This window comes from Eleutherodactylus coqui, chromosome 5, assembly GCF_035609145.1.
Source record: "Eleutherodactylus coqui strain aEleCoq1 chromosome 5, aEleCoq1.hap1, whole genome shotgun sequence".
Classification (NCBI taxonomy): Eukaryota; Metazoa; Chordata; class Amphibia; order Anura; family Eleutherodactylidae; genus Eleutherodactylus; species Eleutherodactylus coqui.
Window position 1 is genome coordinate 132,869,954 of NC_089841.1, and position 17,499 is coordinate 132,887,452.

Consider the following 17,499-nt stretch of genomic DNA (forward strand, 5'->3'; position numbering starts at 1 on the left):
CATCTGTAATTAAATACCTGCAGATGCCAATTTATCCTGGCGTGCTGGTCGCACGCGTGGGAAAACACCCGCAGCGTGCTCCATTTTCTGCAGTTCCCTGCAAGGACGCCTTCCATTGAAGTCAATGGAAGCCGTCCGATCTGGGGCACAGACACAGCTGACACTGCATCCGCGCTGCGAACTTGCGGGAAAGCAGGAGATTTTTAAAAAAAACAAAAGGCACGGCGCATGCACGTGGCACGCCACCGCCATGCAGAAGAAAGAAGATCCAGCTGCGACGGAGAAGACCCGCAAGACAGCCGGACAGGTAAGAAAGTGCATTTTTAGGCCTCGTGGCTGCGGACACGGGTGGAAACCGCTGCGCGATTCCACACTTGGAAACCGTGCGTGCCCGTGGACATGAGGCCTTATATAATGTGCACTTTTAAACATTAAAGTCAAACGTATTAGCAGCTTAAAAAAAAAAAATCGTACAAGCAAAACGCCTGTCAGGACTTCCCACATCAGTCTAAGGCCACTGTCACGCATGCTATCAGTTAACTGCCACTCGGAAACGCAGCATTTTACCATAATTTTGAGCGGCGCTTTTGAACGCACTTGACAGCGCTTTTTAACGCACCCCATCAGTGTGCAAGCGCAGGTCTTAAAGCCCCATTAAACCCTTCCAATCCACTGTCTGATGTCTAAAGACATTCTGATTGAAGGTTGTACATCTTCGATGTCGGAGGATGTCCGACAGGATATTCTTACTGTAGATTACGGGCCGCTCTGTTATCGTGGGCCTCTCCGGCATGTCACATACCGCAGTACTGGCTCTAGCCAGCAGATGGTGCCATTGTATAATGGCAGAAAGAAAAAGCCCCCAAGAAAACCCTGAATCCAAAGTTGGATTGCAAAGGGTTTAAATCCATAAGTGTGTTGCACCACGGTAAGCGTGACGCTGCGCTAATTGTGGTAAAAAGCGGTGTGTTTTAGAGTGGCCTAAGGGCTCCTTCACCAGGCCATATTTGCATGTGCAATATGTAAAGAATAGAACCCACTGATCTCAATGGGATCATTCATATTTCCTTTTTTCTTTGTGCGCCTTAAATAAAACCTGCTCTATCTTTCTGTGCATTTGCGCACCAAAAGTTTCCATAGAAGTCTATGGGGAGGTACACAAATGTGCAATACACTGCGCAATTCTGTGGAAAAAAAAACCATTCATACCTCATTAGGCTAAATAACCTTTTAAATCGGGGCATGGTATTGTTCCGTGTGCAAAAAAACCTGTCCTGTGTTCACAAAAAGTACATTGTGATGCATTGATACTTGAGTTGAGCGAACGTACTCTGTCGAGCTTGATGCTCGTTCGAGTATTAGCGTACTCGATGGTGCTCGTTACTCGAACGAGCATGAAGGTGTGTTCGACACCGCCCCAGTTTTTGGCCCCGCTGTGATGTGCCTGTTTCAGACCATCCCTGCAACGACGCAGCGTGCGCCAATGGCAATTTTTTTTGTTGAGAGAGCGTGCGAGCTCGGGACCCAGCGTCCCATATGGGGTCCGTTATTTGAGTAGAGCTCTCAGCTGATTCCAGAACTCCCACAGCTTGTAGGTTTCTCCTTATGGAGGGCACCACTACCTACAAAACAGTGAATGGGAAAATGCTGAGCAGATCAGTTAATGGTACCAGTACATCCAATTATCTCGTGACTACCATTCCGATTCTTGGATTGCACAGAACGCCTTCTGCAGCAAATAGGATAAAAGATAACGAGAAATAATTTACAGAATTAATATATATAAGCACAAAAAAATAAGACCTGGTGGTTGACATTTTCCCATTCTGTTTACTCACAGCTGGCTATGTGATAAAAAGGCTTTCTCCCCCAACAAAGAAAGCACATTGCCCTAGAAAAGTTCAGCCTCCAGAGCCTGGAAGGAGGAGGAGGAAGAGTAGCCGGCTAGTCCCATTCACTTGTACCTTACTCTATATTTGGAGGCAGCAGGCGGGTCGCCTTACAATATATGTCCTTCCTTCCTAGACCTCTCTCCAGGACCAATGTAGAAATGAGAAGTAAACGTGGCCCGGGGGCCCTACTGCTGGCAGGTCAGTCCTCTGCTCATTTACCAACGCTTGCTGCATTGATACAAATGTGCGTATGTGTATATCCAATTTGTATAACTATTTATATATAATGTTTGTTTTAATGGGCTTGTACAAAATAGACTGAATTAAATATTTGGGGATTATTGTGATAAACTACTCAAAACCAACAATTTTTTTTATGCTTTTTAAAATGAAAACCTGTAACACCTTGTTCATCCTTGCAACTATATTATATATATATATTTGTGTAGCCGAGACGTGTGGAGCTTTTACTTTGAGCAACTTGTTGGAGGGAAGCGCAATAATGAGTGACACGAAGTACAACACTTGGCTAATTCTAGCTGCCCCTCTTGTTCCCTCTTCTGACTGATAGATAATGAGGAGGTCACAGATCAGCGCAGACACCCAGACCATCCTGGGGCATTGTCACCAACCTCCCCCCTCTGACTCTGGAATGGCAAGCTGCAGTCATTTACGTGATGGCGGAGACTAACTGCTGGGGTATAAATATAATGCCAGTAATACATGGCTCCCATCCCATCGCCGCACCTTGCCCTACAGCTGTCATTGCTTCTAATAGGTTAGCATTTACATTGCTGCAGGGCATCAGCTTCCTTGGTGTATAACCAATATATTACCAGTACATACAGTAATTAGGCTGGTTTCACATCTGTGCTTAGGGTTCCAGTTTCCTGCTCCGTTCAAAGAGCAAGAAAGAGGAATCCCAGCAGCCGAACAGCACCAAATGGACCTCATTGACTATGAAGCAATCTGTATGCTTTCTGCTCAGCTGTCTGGCCCAATCAGCGGTTCCAACACAGATGTGAAACCGCCCTAACACACAGAACTTACTGCTGGTAAGATGTAACTGTACTCCTGAAAGATTTACTGATGACCTCTCCCCAGTACTGATGACCTCTCCCCAGAATAGATAATCAGTAGTTGATCAGCGCAGATCTGCTACTTGAGACCCCTAGCGATCATTTGATCTCGGCCCCTACACTCGCTGCATAGGGGTCAGAGTCTGAATTGCTATACAAGGTATTGATTTCAATGGGAACTAAGCCTTTTTCTACACTTTAGGTACTGCAAGGGCTTAAATGCCTGGAAAACCCCTTTAAAGTAGAAACATAGCTGGTCTCCATGTAGCATATTGCAATATAAGGATGCTATTATACTAGCGGCTACGGCTTGCAGTTTCCTGTCAATTGAGAAGCAGCACCTGTAAGCCCAGCAGTTACTACTATTAACCAGCTGTAATGGCACTAATTGGCAAGTGCCACCCAGCAACAGTCAGAAAAAACATGAGCGCTAGTGGTTGGCACTCGTGTAATAGAAGCTTAAAGCCCCTTTCACATGGTCATATTTGCATGTGCAATACACAGAGAATATCTATATGTTCACATATTTTTCCTGTGCATTTGTGCACCCAAAGTCCCTATAGAAGTCAATGAAGTTGTACAAAACACTAGGAAATGTGTGAAACACTGTGCTATTGTGCAGAAAAAGGAACACCTCTGGAACTCATTAGACTAATTAGCAATTTCAATTGGTGCATCTTTTTGCCGTGTGTAAATGAACATGCCTTGTGGACAAAAAGTTACAGTGAAATACGCTGATGCATGCGCAAAAAAGCATAGTTCATTCCACAAATACGCAGACGCTCATGTGAAGGCGGCCTGAGGCTCCTGCACGCACTATCTTTTTTTTTTTAGTGTTTCTGATCTTGTTAAAAAAAAAAAACACATGAACTTTAGGCATTTCACATGGAGTTTCTATTTTGTCACGATGCTTCTGGCATTTTTCACAAGTCCTATAGAGAAGATGCCAGAGAGGGTTTCTTTTTGGGAGGGAGGCAACAAAACCACTGTGTATATAAACCTTCCGATAAGTTGCTATGGACTTTTTAAAGCGACCAGTTGTGTTCCTCTATGGAGATGGCCGGGGTCTGCTGCATCAGAGCTGTATGAGCTTTTTCCCTGTCAACGAAGTAAAACCCTCATTGGTAAATCTAGGCGTCTGCCAAGCGCATAGGCTGTATATCTGTCTAACAGGAGTCTGTGTCAACCAACCAAGGCTTTTCTTCACAGCTCTTTATTTACGGTGCGGCGCCTGTCAATGTGCTGTGACCGAGGAGGGAGCTGTAGAGGAGAAGTACCATGGGGAGACGGGAAAGGTGGGCTGTGAGAGGGATTTGTGATGTGGGGGGAAACGTGGCTCTATGATGGGGAAGATTATGATGAGTGGCTATGTGGGGGTAATTGTGATGAGGGCACATGGCTCTATGGGCAAAGGAAATTCTGCCTGCAATCTTAAGTCTAAGACTAAGCAGCAAAGTGGACGAGATTTGCAAAAATCTCGTCCACACGCTGCGGCAGTCCGCTGCGGCCTAGTTGTGCTAAAACTGGCATGCCGCGCAGAATTCAGAGTTGCGGCATGTCAATTGTATCGCAGTTTCTGCTGCAGGTTCCCTCCTCTCTATGGGGAGAGATGAACACCGCAGAATATGCCACTTTCAAACCCTGCGCCAAATGTTTCAGGACTTCAGCTGCGGAGATCTCGCAGAATGTCAGCATGTTCCCGCTGTGGACATTCTGTGGGATTTCCGCCCCCTGTGAACCCAGCCTTAGGCTTCATACAGCTATTTTGATATTTTTCTGCTTGTCGCATGGTTATCTGTGCCCTATACATCCTAAATGGTCGGGTCCTGTGCTCACTAGTATTGTGTTCTATAAGGTTTATTGCATCTCTTTCTATTTGTGCCTATGAATAAGGCTGCTTTCACATCTGTGGCAGGGGTTCAGTTTTCCTTCTCCACTCGGGAAGCAGGGAAGGGGAATCCTTTGGCCCCCTCTAATGATGGAACTGAACAGCGCCGAACAGACCCGCTGACTACCATGGGGTCCGTCCGGATTCTGCTCTGCTGTCTGGCGTTTTACCAGAAGGCACTGCATGCCGCTGTATGTGCTTAGAACGAAACATGATAGTGCAGCTCTCACACCAGGAAAGGATTGTGCAGCTTTGCTTTAGGGCTACACCACACTGGCGAGCGCGATATGGGGCTGTGAATATCGCCCCCATATCACGCTCTCCATCCATGTGAAAGCCCCGAGGATGCAAGGCGTTTTCATGTGAAAACAGCCTCCTATCACTGCAGGGATGAAGGAAACCTCTGCCGCAGCTGTTACAGCTGCGGTAGAGGATCGCGGAGTTCTCCCATTGCTTTCAATGTGGTCGGCGCTGCTGACACTGGCCCCATTGAAAACAATGGGGCTGCGATGCAAGATCTTACAGCTAGATAGAACATGCTGTGATTTGCTTCCAGCAGAGCATCACATCGCGGTGGTATGCAGGAAAAAAATCGCTAGTGTGTATCAATCCATTTAAAAGAATGGGGTTCATATTTTTGCGTCTCGCGACGCACAAACTCGCTCCGTTTTCACGCCAGTGTGAAGGCAGCCTTAAGTAACATTTTGGTGGCAGCATTTTGTGAGCGAAAAAATCCTCTTAAAATGCCAACAAAAAGCCACCAAAATTCAGCTGAACACTTGGTGGGAATTTAACCTTAGGGTGCGCTCATACATTGCTGATTTGACCTGGATTTTCCATAGCTGAAAAAATCTGCAGTAATTCTGTGCCAAAATACACATCAAAGCCTACAACATCTGGAATGGATGAAACCCACTGAAGGTTTTTATTAGCTCTGTATTCTTAAACTATAGTTATACATTATGGATCTGAGAATATTTTGGAGTAAGGCCGGCTGCACAGGACCGGATTTCTATTGTGGAATCCGTGTTCCACAGCAAATACCTGCCATAGCATACTACGGAAAAGCACTTTTTCCTGCACACGAGTAGAAATCAATTGCGATTTTCTACTTGCGGTGTAAAAATTGCAGCATGGTCTATTTTTGACCGGAGTCCACGTGGACAGCTCCTTTTGAAGTCAATGGAAGCCCTCCGACCAGCGGCCCTTCCGCAATTCATATTGTGGTGAGGTCGTGGATTCCGCGTCATCTCTAGGTGTTTAAAAAAAAATCTGTACTGTGCAACTCTGACGGCGAGCTGTCCAGACCAGCAGCACAGAAAATGACAGGTACATGGAGTCACCGGCTGGGCACGGGGTCGGATTCCAGTGCGGGATCCCGCATCCAGAATCCGACCCACTTGTGTGCAGCCGGCCTTATATTGGTAAAAATAATGCCCCTTTAACATGGGATGATTCTTGTTTGGCCGAGTGAATGAGCTTGTCATATCATCATCACCAGCGCGGGCCGCCTGTTTAGACTGCAGGATTCTTGTTGAAAATGGCGCAGCTTTCGCTCGCTTGTCGTTCAGTGTGTCACATTCCTATATGAAACCCTGAGCGATCAGTGCTTAAGCGCTGATAATTACACATGCAGTGATGATTTTATGTCGGCTGAAACTGAATGACGAGCGAAAACCTCATGAGTCTCATTCGCCATTCAGTCGTTGGCTGCGTTTAAACTGAATTCTTTCAGTTTCTCTCGTTTGAACGATTTTGGGAATAATGATGGTTGAGTGTAAAGACAGCATTAGCCAGAGGGTAGTGTGACTGCTGTGAAGCTGATCATTAACGGGCAGATAGCTCGCTGACCTTGTCACTAATCCCCCAGCCCTCCCTAGGGCAGTCTGGTATCATTGCCGCCCATCGCCTCTGACTTGCTCCTGCATGCTGGGACCCACCAGGGTTCTGAGTTTTGTGGCCATAATACAGATACTGTGCATATATGACTGTACATACAGGAGTAGCTGTCAATCACTGATAGCTCCGCCCATTGGACTGTTCAGCTCAGAATGAGCAGAGACATAAATGAATAAACTACAAGTCAGGCCTCTTTCACACGGGCAACAGCGATATCGCTGCGAGAAAATCGCAACGATATTGTAGCTGGGTGCTGTGCAATATCGCTGTGTTTTCTCGCCTGCAATTTTGCGGCACTCTTTTACCGGGATTTTCGGGGGTCGGAGGGAGGGGACTTGAAATAGGGCTTATATCTGCATTTAAAAAAAGCACAATACTTTCTTTAACAGGCGCTGTCCACTCCACAGCTCCAGCACTTGTTTGTAGTCTTCAGCCAGCACTTCCTGGTCAGGGTTTCACCTCCAGGAAGCACTGGCTCTGATTGGCTGAGCCACAGCACTAGAGAACCAATCACTGCAGCGCTCAATGAACAAATCACAGCCACAATCGCCGGAGGCACAGCCGCAGTAGACCCTAATAAAATGCAGCTAGACTATAAACTGGAGGAGCTAATTGTCCACTGCAGACTTATATGCAGCCAACCACTCAACCCAGCCCAGATTGGGGAGGAGTGACTGCAGGAGAACCTAGTCGGCAATGTGAACAATACCATAGAAGCCAGCAAATAGATGGGTGCTCCCCACAATACAGAATTACAACTCACACTGACTTACCCTGTATCTCAACAGTGGGCCACACTGGCTGATATGGCGGGTTCCCCCAGAAGTCTATAGCAAACTGCATAAAGGAAATACTGATACACACTAATAAAATGTGGGCCGACGGCAAGGCCACCACGCATCCATCAAAATCTACACCTTCTCACTGTAAACTACATTGAAATCACAGAGGTTAGAGGGAAAACATATAGTCTGGCTTACTGCATTTTATTAAGGTCTATGGCGATTGTGCCTGCTCTGCACCCTATCAGGTACTGAATTGTATTTTAATGCATTTATTCACAAGAATGATTTGTGGTCGCGTGAAAAAAAAATGTACTTTTAAAATGAGAAATTGGTGACCGTTTTTGGCCGCCGTGTGAAAATGTAGGTTTTGACCTATCTTTTGCTGAGATACGCTGGAAGCTCCCATAGACTCCTATGGGAGCTGAAGAAAAAAGGGAGGGGGAGGGAGTTTACCTGCGTCCAGCTCTTGGAAAAGAAGACAGCTGCTGCTACTGAAGCTATTAGAAGTCATTCCAAGGATTTCTGCCGACCGAAGAATTGCCAGGCTGCGGCGTATTTTTCCCGCGATACACCTGTGTGAATGGATGAAAAAACTCTTAAGATCGAGAATCGATCTTCATTGATGCGATTTTCGGCCACGATGCAACCAGTGTGCGACGTATACGCTTTATAGATTGCTTAGTCCCCTGGTGCAAGAACCGAGTCATGACTGACTCCTAGGGTGATGTCACATCGTGACGTTTTCTTGGTAGACTGTTTTGCAGGGTGGTTTGCCATTGCCATTCTCAGTCAACTTTACCCTCCAGCAAGCTGGGTTCATTTTACTGACCTCAGAAGGATGGAAGGCTGAGTCACCCTTGAGCCGGCTACCTGAACCACGCAGGGATTAAACCGCAAACTTCAGGAGCGAGAGCTTAGGACTGCATTCTTCTGTCTATTCCCATGCACTCTACGCCCATGTTGCAGCTGCATAAATCAGTAATTACGTATTTGCATAAATAAGGTAAATCTTGGAGCAATTTAAAGTACTGGGACATATATATGTAGGATAAAAGGGTTTTTCAGTACTTCAGTGTTGGTGACCTATCAATTGTTGATTACTGAGGGTCCGTCGCTTGGGATCCCTGCCAATCAGCTGTTTGACATGACAGCGGAGCTAAAGTGACCGCCGTGGTCATTTCATTCCATACCAGACACAGTGCCGTACATTGTATAGTGGCTATGCCTGGTACTGCAGCTCCATCCCATTCACTTGAATGCAACTAAAGGCCTTTTTACACGGGCCGACAATTGGGTAAACGACTGCACAAGCACTGACCTCACCCCTAAGGTCATGAACGCTAACACTGACAAACGTCACTGCAGGACCGCGGGCTTCTCGCTCAGCGCTTCACCTACTACGTGAAACGCTGAGCAGCGAGTGTTTACAAGAATGAGACGCCCGCGATCCAGCAATGGTTTTTATGCCGTCTGAAAAGTGAGCTTAAAAACCTGTGAATGCAAAGTGAGCAATTTCTGTGCATTTATACTGCATGATTATTGCTCGTTTGAACTAACTTTGAGCGATAATCGTCCCATGTAAATGTCCGTAAGCTGCTCTCGGGTTATGCGACTGAGGATTATGACATCACAAACCTGAGAAGAGGCCACAGCGCTCACCTGTGCACCTGAAGTTTTCAATCAGCTGATCATTGGGATCCCAAATGGCCCACGCTGCCAATCAACTATTGATGACCTATCCTGAGGATGGATCGTCAATAATGCAGTCCCGGAAAACCCCTTTAAATAACTGAAAATCATGTGCATGAGCGTAAAATGCAAGGCAGTGATGCACATAACACATAGTGCTGGCTAGGCAGTTCTTCTGTTTGAGGAAAGTATGAACTCCAGCATATGTGATCTCCATGAGCTGCTGGTAGTTATACAATCACAGGCTGAGTTAATGTGTGAGATAAGGGGAATTTGATGACTCCCATACTTTACAACTTGGGTTAATATATGGCTCAGCTCTCCTACTTGTAATGGTCATCAGTTCTCCTACTAGACACCTCCCTTCTGGCTTAAGACAGATCATGGTCCTCCCTGACCCCCTCAGGCTTCCCCAATTAACTTGCTTAAGGGCCATTTACACAGGACCATTAGCGTGCAAAATTCATTCAAACCAATGAATTTGCGTGATAAACGTTGCGTCAAAATGCACAGCCGATATTCGTTTACAGTTCATTGGTCGCTCACTTTCAACCAGCATGAAAATTCTCGCTGGTTCGCAGATTTCTCGCTGACTGTAAACGTTCCCTGCTCAGCGCTTTGCATAGAATGTGAAGCGCTGAGCGATAAGCCGGTTCTAAACACGAACGACCTAGCAGTGCACTCAGTGCTTGTGGAGTTATTTAGACCGCCAGTCCAGAGCCGCAACGGAATATCACTAGCGATATTCCACCACGGGTGGGAGGGAGCACTAAAACGTCTCCGCAATAAGCCTATATTAATGATTTTAATCACGCGAGCGGAAAATCCGTATGGAAACGTGTCATGTGATCTCTGTGTGCGATTTATCACCGTAGATTTCGCAATGACACCTCGCTCATGGACAGCCAGCCTTAGGCCTCCTGTCCATGGGTGATATGTCATTGCGTTACCTGTGGCAATAATCCGCCCGTGGGTAAGGCAGTGAACGCTTTCCATAGACTTGGCTATGGAAAGCGCAGCCCAACATCCATGAGCGGAGAACCATAGCAATTCTCCGCTTGTGGGATTCAAATCGCAGCATGCTGCGATCTGCCACAATTCTCCGTGGTCAGCCTATCTATCAGATAGGCTCACTGTGGAGACCTGTCATTTCTTCCCCCCCCCCTGGCGGAATATAACTAGTAATATTCCACCTCACCCGTGCAGAGGCAGCCCTAGACGACTGTCATCCTGTGTAAATGGAACATTATTCAGGTAGACCAAATAAACAAACATGTTGTTTCTATAGAGGGAGATAAGTGGCTGCCAGGTAGCTCAGGCATTGCTTATCTCAAGGAAATGAATGCAAGTTAATAAACTGAAAATGAAGCATACGGCTGGCCTTTTACATGGAGCCATTATCATGTGAAAATCATTATATGGAGCAAATGTTCCCAATCATTGTCCAGTTTAAACATAGACAGCGATTGTACAATCAGCAAGTGGTCACCTAGAATCTTTTATCCCAACTTTAGAATTCCGACTTGTCGGTGTTCTCTACCGTCAGGTAAAACGGTATCTGATAATTGTTGGCAGAGAAGATAGAAGGAAAGATAAGCGATTCCAAAAGCGTTTTGAAATTGCAAAGAAACATTTAGCTTAGGGCTCTTCACACGGGGAGCGAGGTGCCCAAAAATCACGTGGCTATTAGAACCAATGGGTTCCTATGAGAACGTTCAGATTTCTTCATCTGAATATTACCGTACGAAACCTTTCAATTTAATAACCACGTTTTTTTACGTGCATGATTTTTGCGCACCTCGCTCCCTGTGTGAAAGAGCCCATACAGGGCTAGAAGTAGGTGACTCTTCTCTGAAAGTACATTAACTTTTCATTGTGTACATAGCTAAAAACCGAAAAAACAATGGCATAGCCGCATCCATTTGATGCCACTTTCAGAGAAGCGTATTTACCTCCGTATTTCGTCAGTATTTTGTATATTACTATAATACAGAGTATAAATTTATGTATCTATTCCTACAGCTGGATTTTTTTACAACTTTTTTTTTTTCTTTTTTTGGGCAAATACTGATCACTATTTCCCAGTTGAAAATAAAATACACGGAGGTGAAAACCTATCCACTACTGATGACCTACAGTTGTAATGTCATCTTGAACACGTCGGTAATACACATCCGCCTTAAGGACGTGTTAGAATACACTTGTCTGAAATGTAATTGAATAAACCTAGTTTTTCATAGTAAAACGTTCCAGATCTGCGTATAGGCCCCAGGCCAGCATATCAGGGATTCTTCAGAAAGCCATTTTGATGATTTGAACAATTCCAAATATCCGGCTGTTAAGACAAGTGGATTAGTGTGGTGCAATCCGAGGGGAGGAAGGCTATGAGTGTACGGCTCAGTACATCCGTAGAGCACAATGAACAGTATATCAATGACGTGTAACACTGAAGGTATAGTGGGAGCCGGTAAGACATGTCCTTCATGTCGTATGTCTAGTAGGTTACATAAAGTGCTCACGTCACCAATAAAGGTGCTTATTACTGGAACAATTATCGCAAAAACAAGCAAAAGTGAATTATTCGGTCTAAACGCACGCCAACGAATGAACGACAAACTAGAACTGTTCACATTTCATTCCTTGTTTTTTTTTATGCCGGCATAAAAAGGATTGTTGGCTCGTTCACTTATTCAGTTTAAACATCGCCTGTTCAGTCCCTCTCGGTCACTTATACGGCGACATGTAAAAGACGGAACCATTCTGGTTTGTAGGAGCCAACAATGTATAAACATGCTGTACAAGAGCGGAGGAGCTAGTGATGACATCACTGTCCCAGTCCAACGACAATGACCAGAAGATACATTGGAAAATGCAACAAGGTCAAGAGGGATGAATTTTGTACTTCATACAGAAGTTCCAACTATTCATCTGGAATGTACTCAATAAGGGCTCAGTCACATGGCGCCAATCCACCCGTGTTCCTGCACGATAAGACAGCTGCACTGCAGGTGCAGACGACTCTCTGCACCGGCCAGTGAAAGAACACGTGGCCGGCAATGGAGCCAGTCATGCAGAGAGTCGTCCGAACGCAGTGCGGCCGTCTTATCGTGCAGGAACACGGGCGGATTGGCGCCATGTGACTGAGCCCCGTTACTTCACTTTCTCTGCTCAACAGTGAAATGAACTGTTGCAGACGCACCCAGACAAGAACTAAATTTGACGACTCCTTGGGCCGGCCATGGCTCTTTCTACTGCTTGCATCCTTTTCTTTGTTCATATGAATGTTTTATGACTAAGGGTAGTGTGCACACTCCCTAATGTCTGTGTGCTGCAATATCAGACTCAACCTGTAGACAAGAGAGGCGCTGTTTATGGAAGAAAATGCAGACCCTTTTGCTAATTGCAGACAGCCCCTTTAAAAATATACGTCACAGTACTTTATATAACACTAATTACATTAGCAGTTATTGTAGTGGAGTTGAGGCATGTTAATGAAGTCATGTTAATATTTATTTTCCTATCACTAATTGTGTATGATTTTACATTTTCAGCCTTATTGATCACTATTGCTATATGGTTCCTCCCTGTGAATTCCGCTGCTGCCGACATATTGCTGTTGATCACCAGTGGAACCCACAAAACTACACAAACAGAAGCTTACGAAACAAGAACCTACGGAAGGCTCCCTACCTTGAGGACTGTATCTCTGGAAGAGACAAATGTCCCGCATGTATCTGATGCAGTTACAGATTTTTTTAGGGAGGACAATTTAACCCTATCTGCGGCCTGGACCCATTATCCAGTGACTCCAGACAGTGATATTTCTTCAACCAAGAGCCCAGATAGCTCAGGAACCGCAGCGGACCTCACTAGTGATGTGCAGGCGGACCTCCATAACCAAACACATTTCTATCCAACTCTGTATTTGGTGGATAAGCGGTCAGTAACTTCTGACATCACTGCAGACGTAGAGGAAACGGACAAGACCGTTTGTGACTCTGGACCAAACCATTCAGAGGTCCTGGCTATTGTCCTAGGAGCCATTTTTCTCACTATGTTAATAAGTAAGTAGAAATGATTTCATAAAATGGTCAATGAAATAAGAATAAGGCCGTTTCCAAATTGGTGATTTTTGGCGCAGTGCGACACATCACATGTATGTAGAGCGCAGGCTTTCCTATGGGGTCTGCCACGTGAGCGATGTTTTGTAGCCTGCGACATTGTGAGACTAGAAAATTGTGACATGCTCTATACAGCCGCGATTTGCGATATTTTGTAGCCCGTGTTTCCCTTTGTGTTGCATGGCATGAAAATGCAATTTTCATGCGGTGCAACTTTGACAGTATTAAATCCTAATGTTTGTCCCTAAAATAAGCCCTAGCTGCATAGAAACAAAAAAACCCCGCCTACATCACCTAAGAAGCGCTGTCAGCTCTGCCACGTCCTCTGATCAGTCTCCAGCAGTTGTTGGCTGTGATTGGTTCATCTAGCGCTGGCTCTGATTGCCTGAAGACAACTGCTGGGGACAAGACGTCACGGAGCTGACAGCGCTTCTTAGGTGATGTAATATCGCAGCGATCCATATCGCTGTTGCCCATGTGGAAGCCGCCTAATAGTGACAATTGTGAAGTAAAGGCCACATCAAAAGGAGAGTAACATTATCTACTTCAAATCACGTCAACATTTTTGTATGCAGCATTCAATGAGCGCTCCTCTTAAGGCCGGGCTCACACGAATGTAGTTGTATTACGCATGCAATGTACGTGTGAAAATAAGCCGCAGTGAATGGCATCAATGAAAGTACATTGCTTTTCATTGTTCTATATTACCATGTATTATGCGTGTACAGCCCCATTGTTTTCTATAGGTGCGTTCCTGTAAACCCGGCCGAAATAGCATTATTATTATTTTTTTTTTTTCACGTATTCACTGATGGCCATTTCTGCATAAAAATCATTGTTGGCTCACTCGCTTATTGTCCGGTTTATACAGGGCTCAGTCTCTTATACGCTTATACAGGGACTGAATGATTCTTGTTTGAACGAGCCAACAATGTATTTGCCTGTCCTGACAGGCTGCACCAGAGCAAATAAGCTAGAGATGACGTGACTCGCTCGTTCAAATGAGAATCTGCTTGTGTTAACCCTTTCCAATCCAGTGTCTGACGTCTAAAGACATTCTGATTGAAGGCTGTACAGCTCCGATGTCAGAAGACGTTCAGCAGGGTATTCCTACTGTATATTACTGGCTGCTCTGTTGTTGGGGGCCTCTCCAGCATGTCCAATACAGCAATACTGGCTCTAGCCAGCAGGTGGCGCCATTGTATAATGGCAGAAAGAGAAAAACCCCTAGGAAACCCTGAAACCAAAATTGGATTGCAAAGGGTTAAAGGACCACTACTGTGAGCACAGGGCGATATCCTGGTGTGTTCCATGGGATAGAAATCTGTGGTGGTTGTTCTTGAAGGCTTGGTACACATCTAAGGCTTTATTTACACAAGCCATTTTATTGCATTGCAAGGCGCACGGAAATGCAACCCATTATTTGCACGCATGACTTTAATTTTTTTTCTCTGCGAGAAAAAAAAAATTGCAGCATGTCATACTTTTGGGCAAGATCGCCTATTATTTCCTAATGGAGGCAAAGCATTGCAATTGCATGCCATGGGATTCGCATGGGAGTGTGATGCAATTTTTAATTTTCCTTTTTTCGCCAGACCAAAAGGTCCGCAAATCAAATCCCCATGCTTTTTCATTTGCAGACACCCATGTTTCCCTATGGGCGGCTTGATTTGCGGATCTTCCGCAAATCAAACTCGCCCGTGGACATTGGGCCTAAATGTATCTTAATATAGAGATATTTGAGATGTTTCTTGTTGCATCCCTAAGTACTAACTTAAGTTAACCCTTTGGTATTACCTGGACTTCTGCACTGATTACTAATAAACGTGGCCTGCTTGATATCCAAGTCACAATCGTAAGCATGCTGGTTTCTGCATGAAGCGCTCGGCTGTATAACAGCCGGGCGCTCGATGCAGAAGACAAGTGGGGTGTCTCCGCTTGTCTTCTGCATCCAGATGTTTTCTGTACAGAGCATGAAGAACAGAGCTCTGTTCTTCATACCCCACCTGTCATCAGAGAGCGGGATACAGCTGAAATAATAGTATCAGCTGTATCCGCTGTGAATCCCTGATGAGGCTCATTGTTGTCTTTCAGTGTGCAACGGGATAACGAAAACTGCACGATGTCAGTGCAGTTACACACAACGATTATCGCTCAAAAGACGGCTTTTTATCGATAATCATTGAGTCTAAATAGGCCTTAAACCTAGAACGATAGATAGAACAGTATGGGTGCCTTCACACTTGTGATCAAATCGCGGGATGCGATAGTAAGTGAAAGCGCAGAATTATCAAACCAATGATATCATTCCCATTTGCGATGTTTTCACTCATGCGATGTGCAGTGAAAAAAATAATCGCAACATGTGTTATCTTTCTGCTTTTCGCAAATTTTTTTTATCTCCCATATTTCCCTATGGAGCCTTTTTATAGCAATGCACAAACTTGTGATTTTCATGCAATGCGATTTTTTTATTTTTTTTTTTTTTGCATTAGAAACTTCTGACTTCTGCGCAATAAAATCGCCGGTGGCAGCGATGCAATAATATTCTTAGGAAAATATCACTGACTCTCAACAATCACGGGAACAAAGACACAATTTTGCTGTGATTTCTCAATGCAAAATCGTGATGGCCAGTGTAAAGGAGCCCTTGGCGGTCTTATTTTGCAAATCTGAACACTTGTCAGGAAAGTGCCGTACATGAACTGATATTTTAAGCAGAATGAGCAGTTTTCTTCACAGTAAAACGTTTGCATGGCCACTATACATCGCTGTTAGAGATGAGCGAGCATACTCGGAAAAGCACTACTCGCTTGAGTAATTGGCTTTATCCGAGTATCGCTGTGCTCGTCCCTGAAGATTCGGGTGCCGGCACGGAGCGGGGAGCTGCAGGGGAGAGCGGGGAGGAACGGAGGGGAGATCTTTCTCTCCCTCTCTCCCGCCCGCTCCCCGCTGCGACTCACCTGTCAGCCGCAGCGGCACCCGAATCTTCAGCCCCGAGCACAGCGATACTCGGATAAAGCAAATTACTCGAGCGAGTAGTGCTTTTCCGAGTACGCTCGCTCATCTCTAATCGCTGTGGATCAGAGCTCCCAATTGTGGAACATAGTTGCTGCACGGGTAACGGCCATGTTGGACAGGTGATGGCCTACAAGCCAGAAATGAGTTTACTGCAAAGTGATGAAATCCCCCAAACTACAACTGGACTTTTATGATCTATTTATCTCAAAGTCCAGTGCAGCACGTCTTGTACCGGTAGTAATGACCTCCTCAGTGCATGTCAGTCATTGACCATTCCACTACTGTCTTCTAGGTGCCCTTTCCTACCAGCTTACAGTGTTTATAAGAAACAAGAGAGTCCACCGCGAGAGCTCCGTATACATCATAGAGAATGAAATGCACAAGAGTGATGTAGAAGCAAACGGACTACAACCAGAAACCAAGTTCTAATGAAATGTTCACTAAGCTGGTCATTAATGCAAATGACCTCCTCTGAATGGGCCCAGATGCCAGCCAGGTGAAGAACCATCAGTTCGACCAGATTTTTTATATTATTTTAGAATTTATACTTTGCTACAGTATTTATAATGTGGGAAAATGATAGAACGACGTCTGGTTTTATCCAGGACTTTAAGGGGGAAAAAAAGGTGCAGTCCACTTCCTAGCTGATGGAAAGAATGGCATTCTCTCCTGCAGATCACACATTCCTCATCAAAACATTCTGGAAAACTTAGTTTTTTTTGTAAATAACCACCAGCATTTATGAGTAGTGCGAAAAACTAAGAACAATGTATATTTCCAGCTAATCTTTGTTTACTACTTAAGATCAGGGTTGTCAACTGTCCAGAAGTTCTTGGACAGTCTGAAGACTTTTTTTTTTTTTTTTTCCAGTGTCGATGGGGAAATAAACAAATGTGTCCATGAGTTTGAGGCTGGTGTTAGAAAGTTCCTGAACAGCCAGTGTACAGTAAAGGCAGGGAAGGTCAGATACTGATATGAACTCGCGTTGTCCAGAAAAAAAAAAGATGCAGGTTAGCAACCTTGTATGACATGTTCTGTAAAGTGTACTATTAAACAAATATTAAGTTACTAACCTTATTGTTTTATAGTTTTTCCCCCACAATCCTTTGCAGCATCCTTAGGGGC

At 45.0% G+C, this 17,499-nt stretch overlaps 1 protein-coding gene across 1 annotated transcript; it reads left to right on the forward strand.

Moving 5' to 3' along the window:
- The first annotated feature begins 1,962 nt into the window (after positions 1–1,962).
- LOC136626958 (uncharacterized) lies at positions 1,963–17,442 on the forward strand. Its single transcript, XM_066601914.1, has 3 exons — positions 1,963–2,090; positions 12,784–13,296; positions 16,667–17,442. Exons 1-3 carry the CDS (start codon positions 2,009–2,011, stop codon positions 16,801–16,803), a joined length of 732 nt encoding a protein of 243 aa, XP_066458011.1. The 5' UTR covers positions 1,963–2,008; the 3' UTR covers positions 16,804–17,442.
- The last annotated feature ends 57 nt before the right edge of the window (positions 17,443–17,499 follow it).

Excerpts from the sequence above, each read along its gene's own strand:
- LOC136626958 (XM_066601914.1), top strand. The coding sequence starts at position 2,009 with ATGTCCTTCCTTCCTAGACCTCTCTCCAGGACCAATGTAGAAATGAGA. Across the intron at positions 2,091-12,783 it reads GGGGGCCCTACTGCTGGCAG|CCTTATTGATCACTATTGCT; the intron begins GTCAGTCCTCTG and ends TTACATTTTCAG. Across the intron at positions 13,297-16,666 it reads TTTTCTCACTATGTTAATAA|GTGCCCTTTCCTACCAGCTT; the intron begins GTAAGTAGAAAT and ends ACTGTCTTCTAG.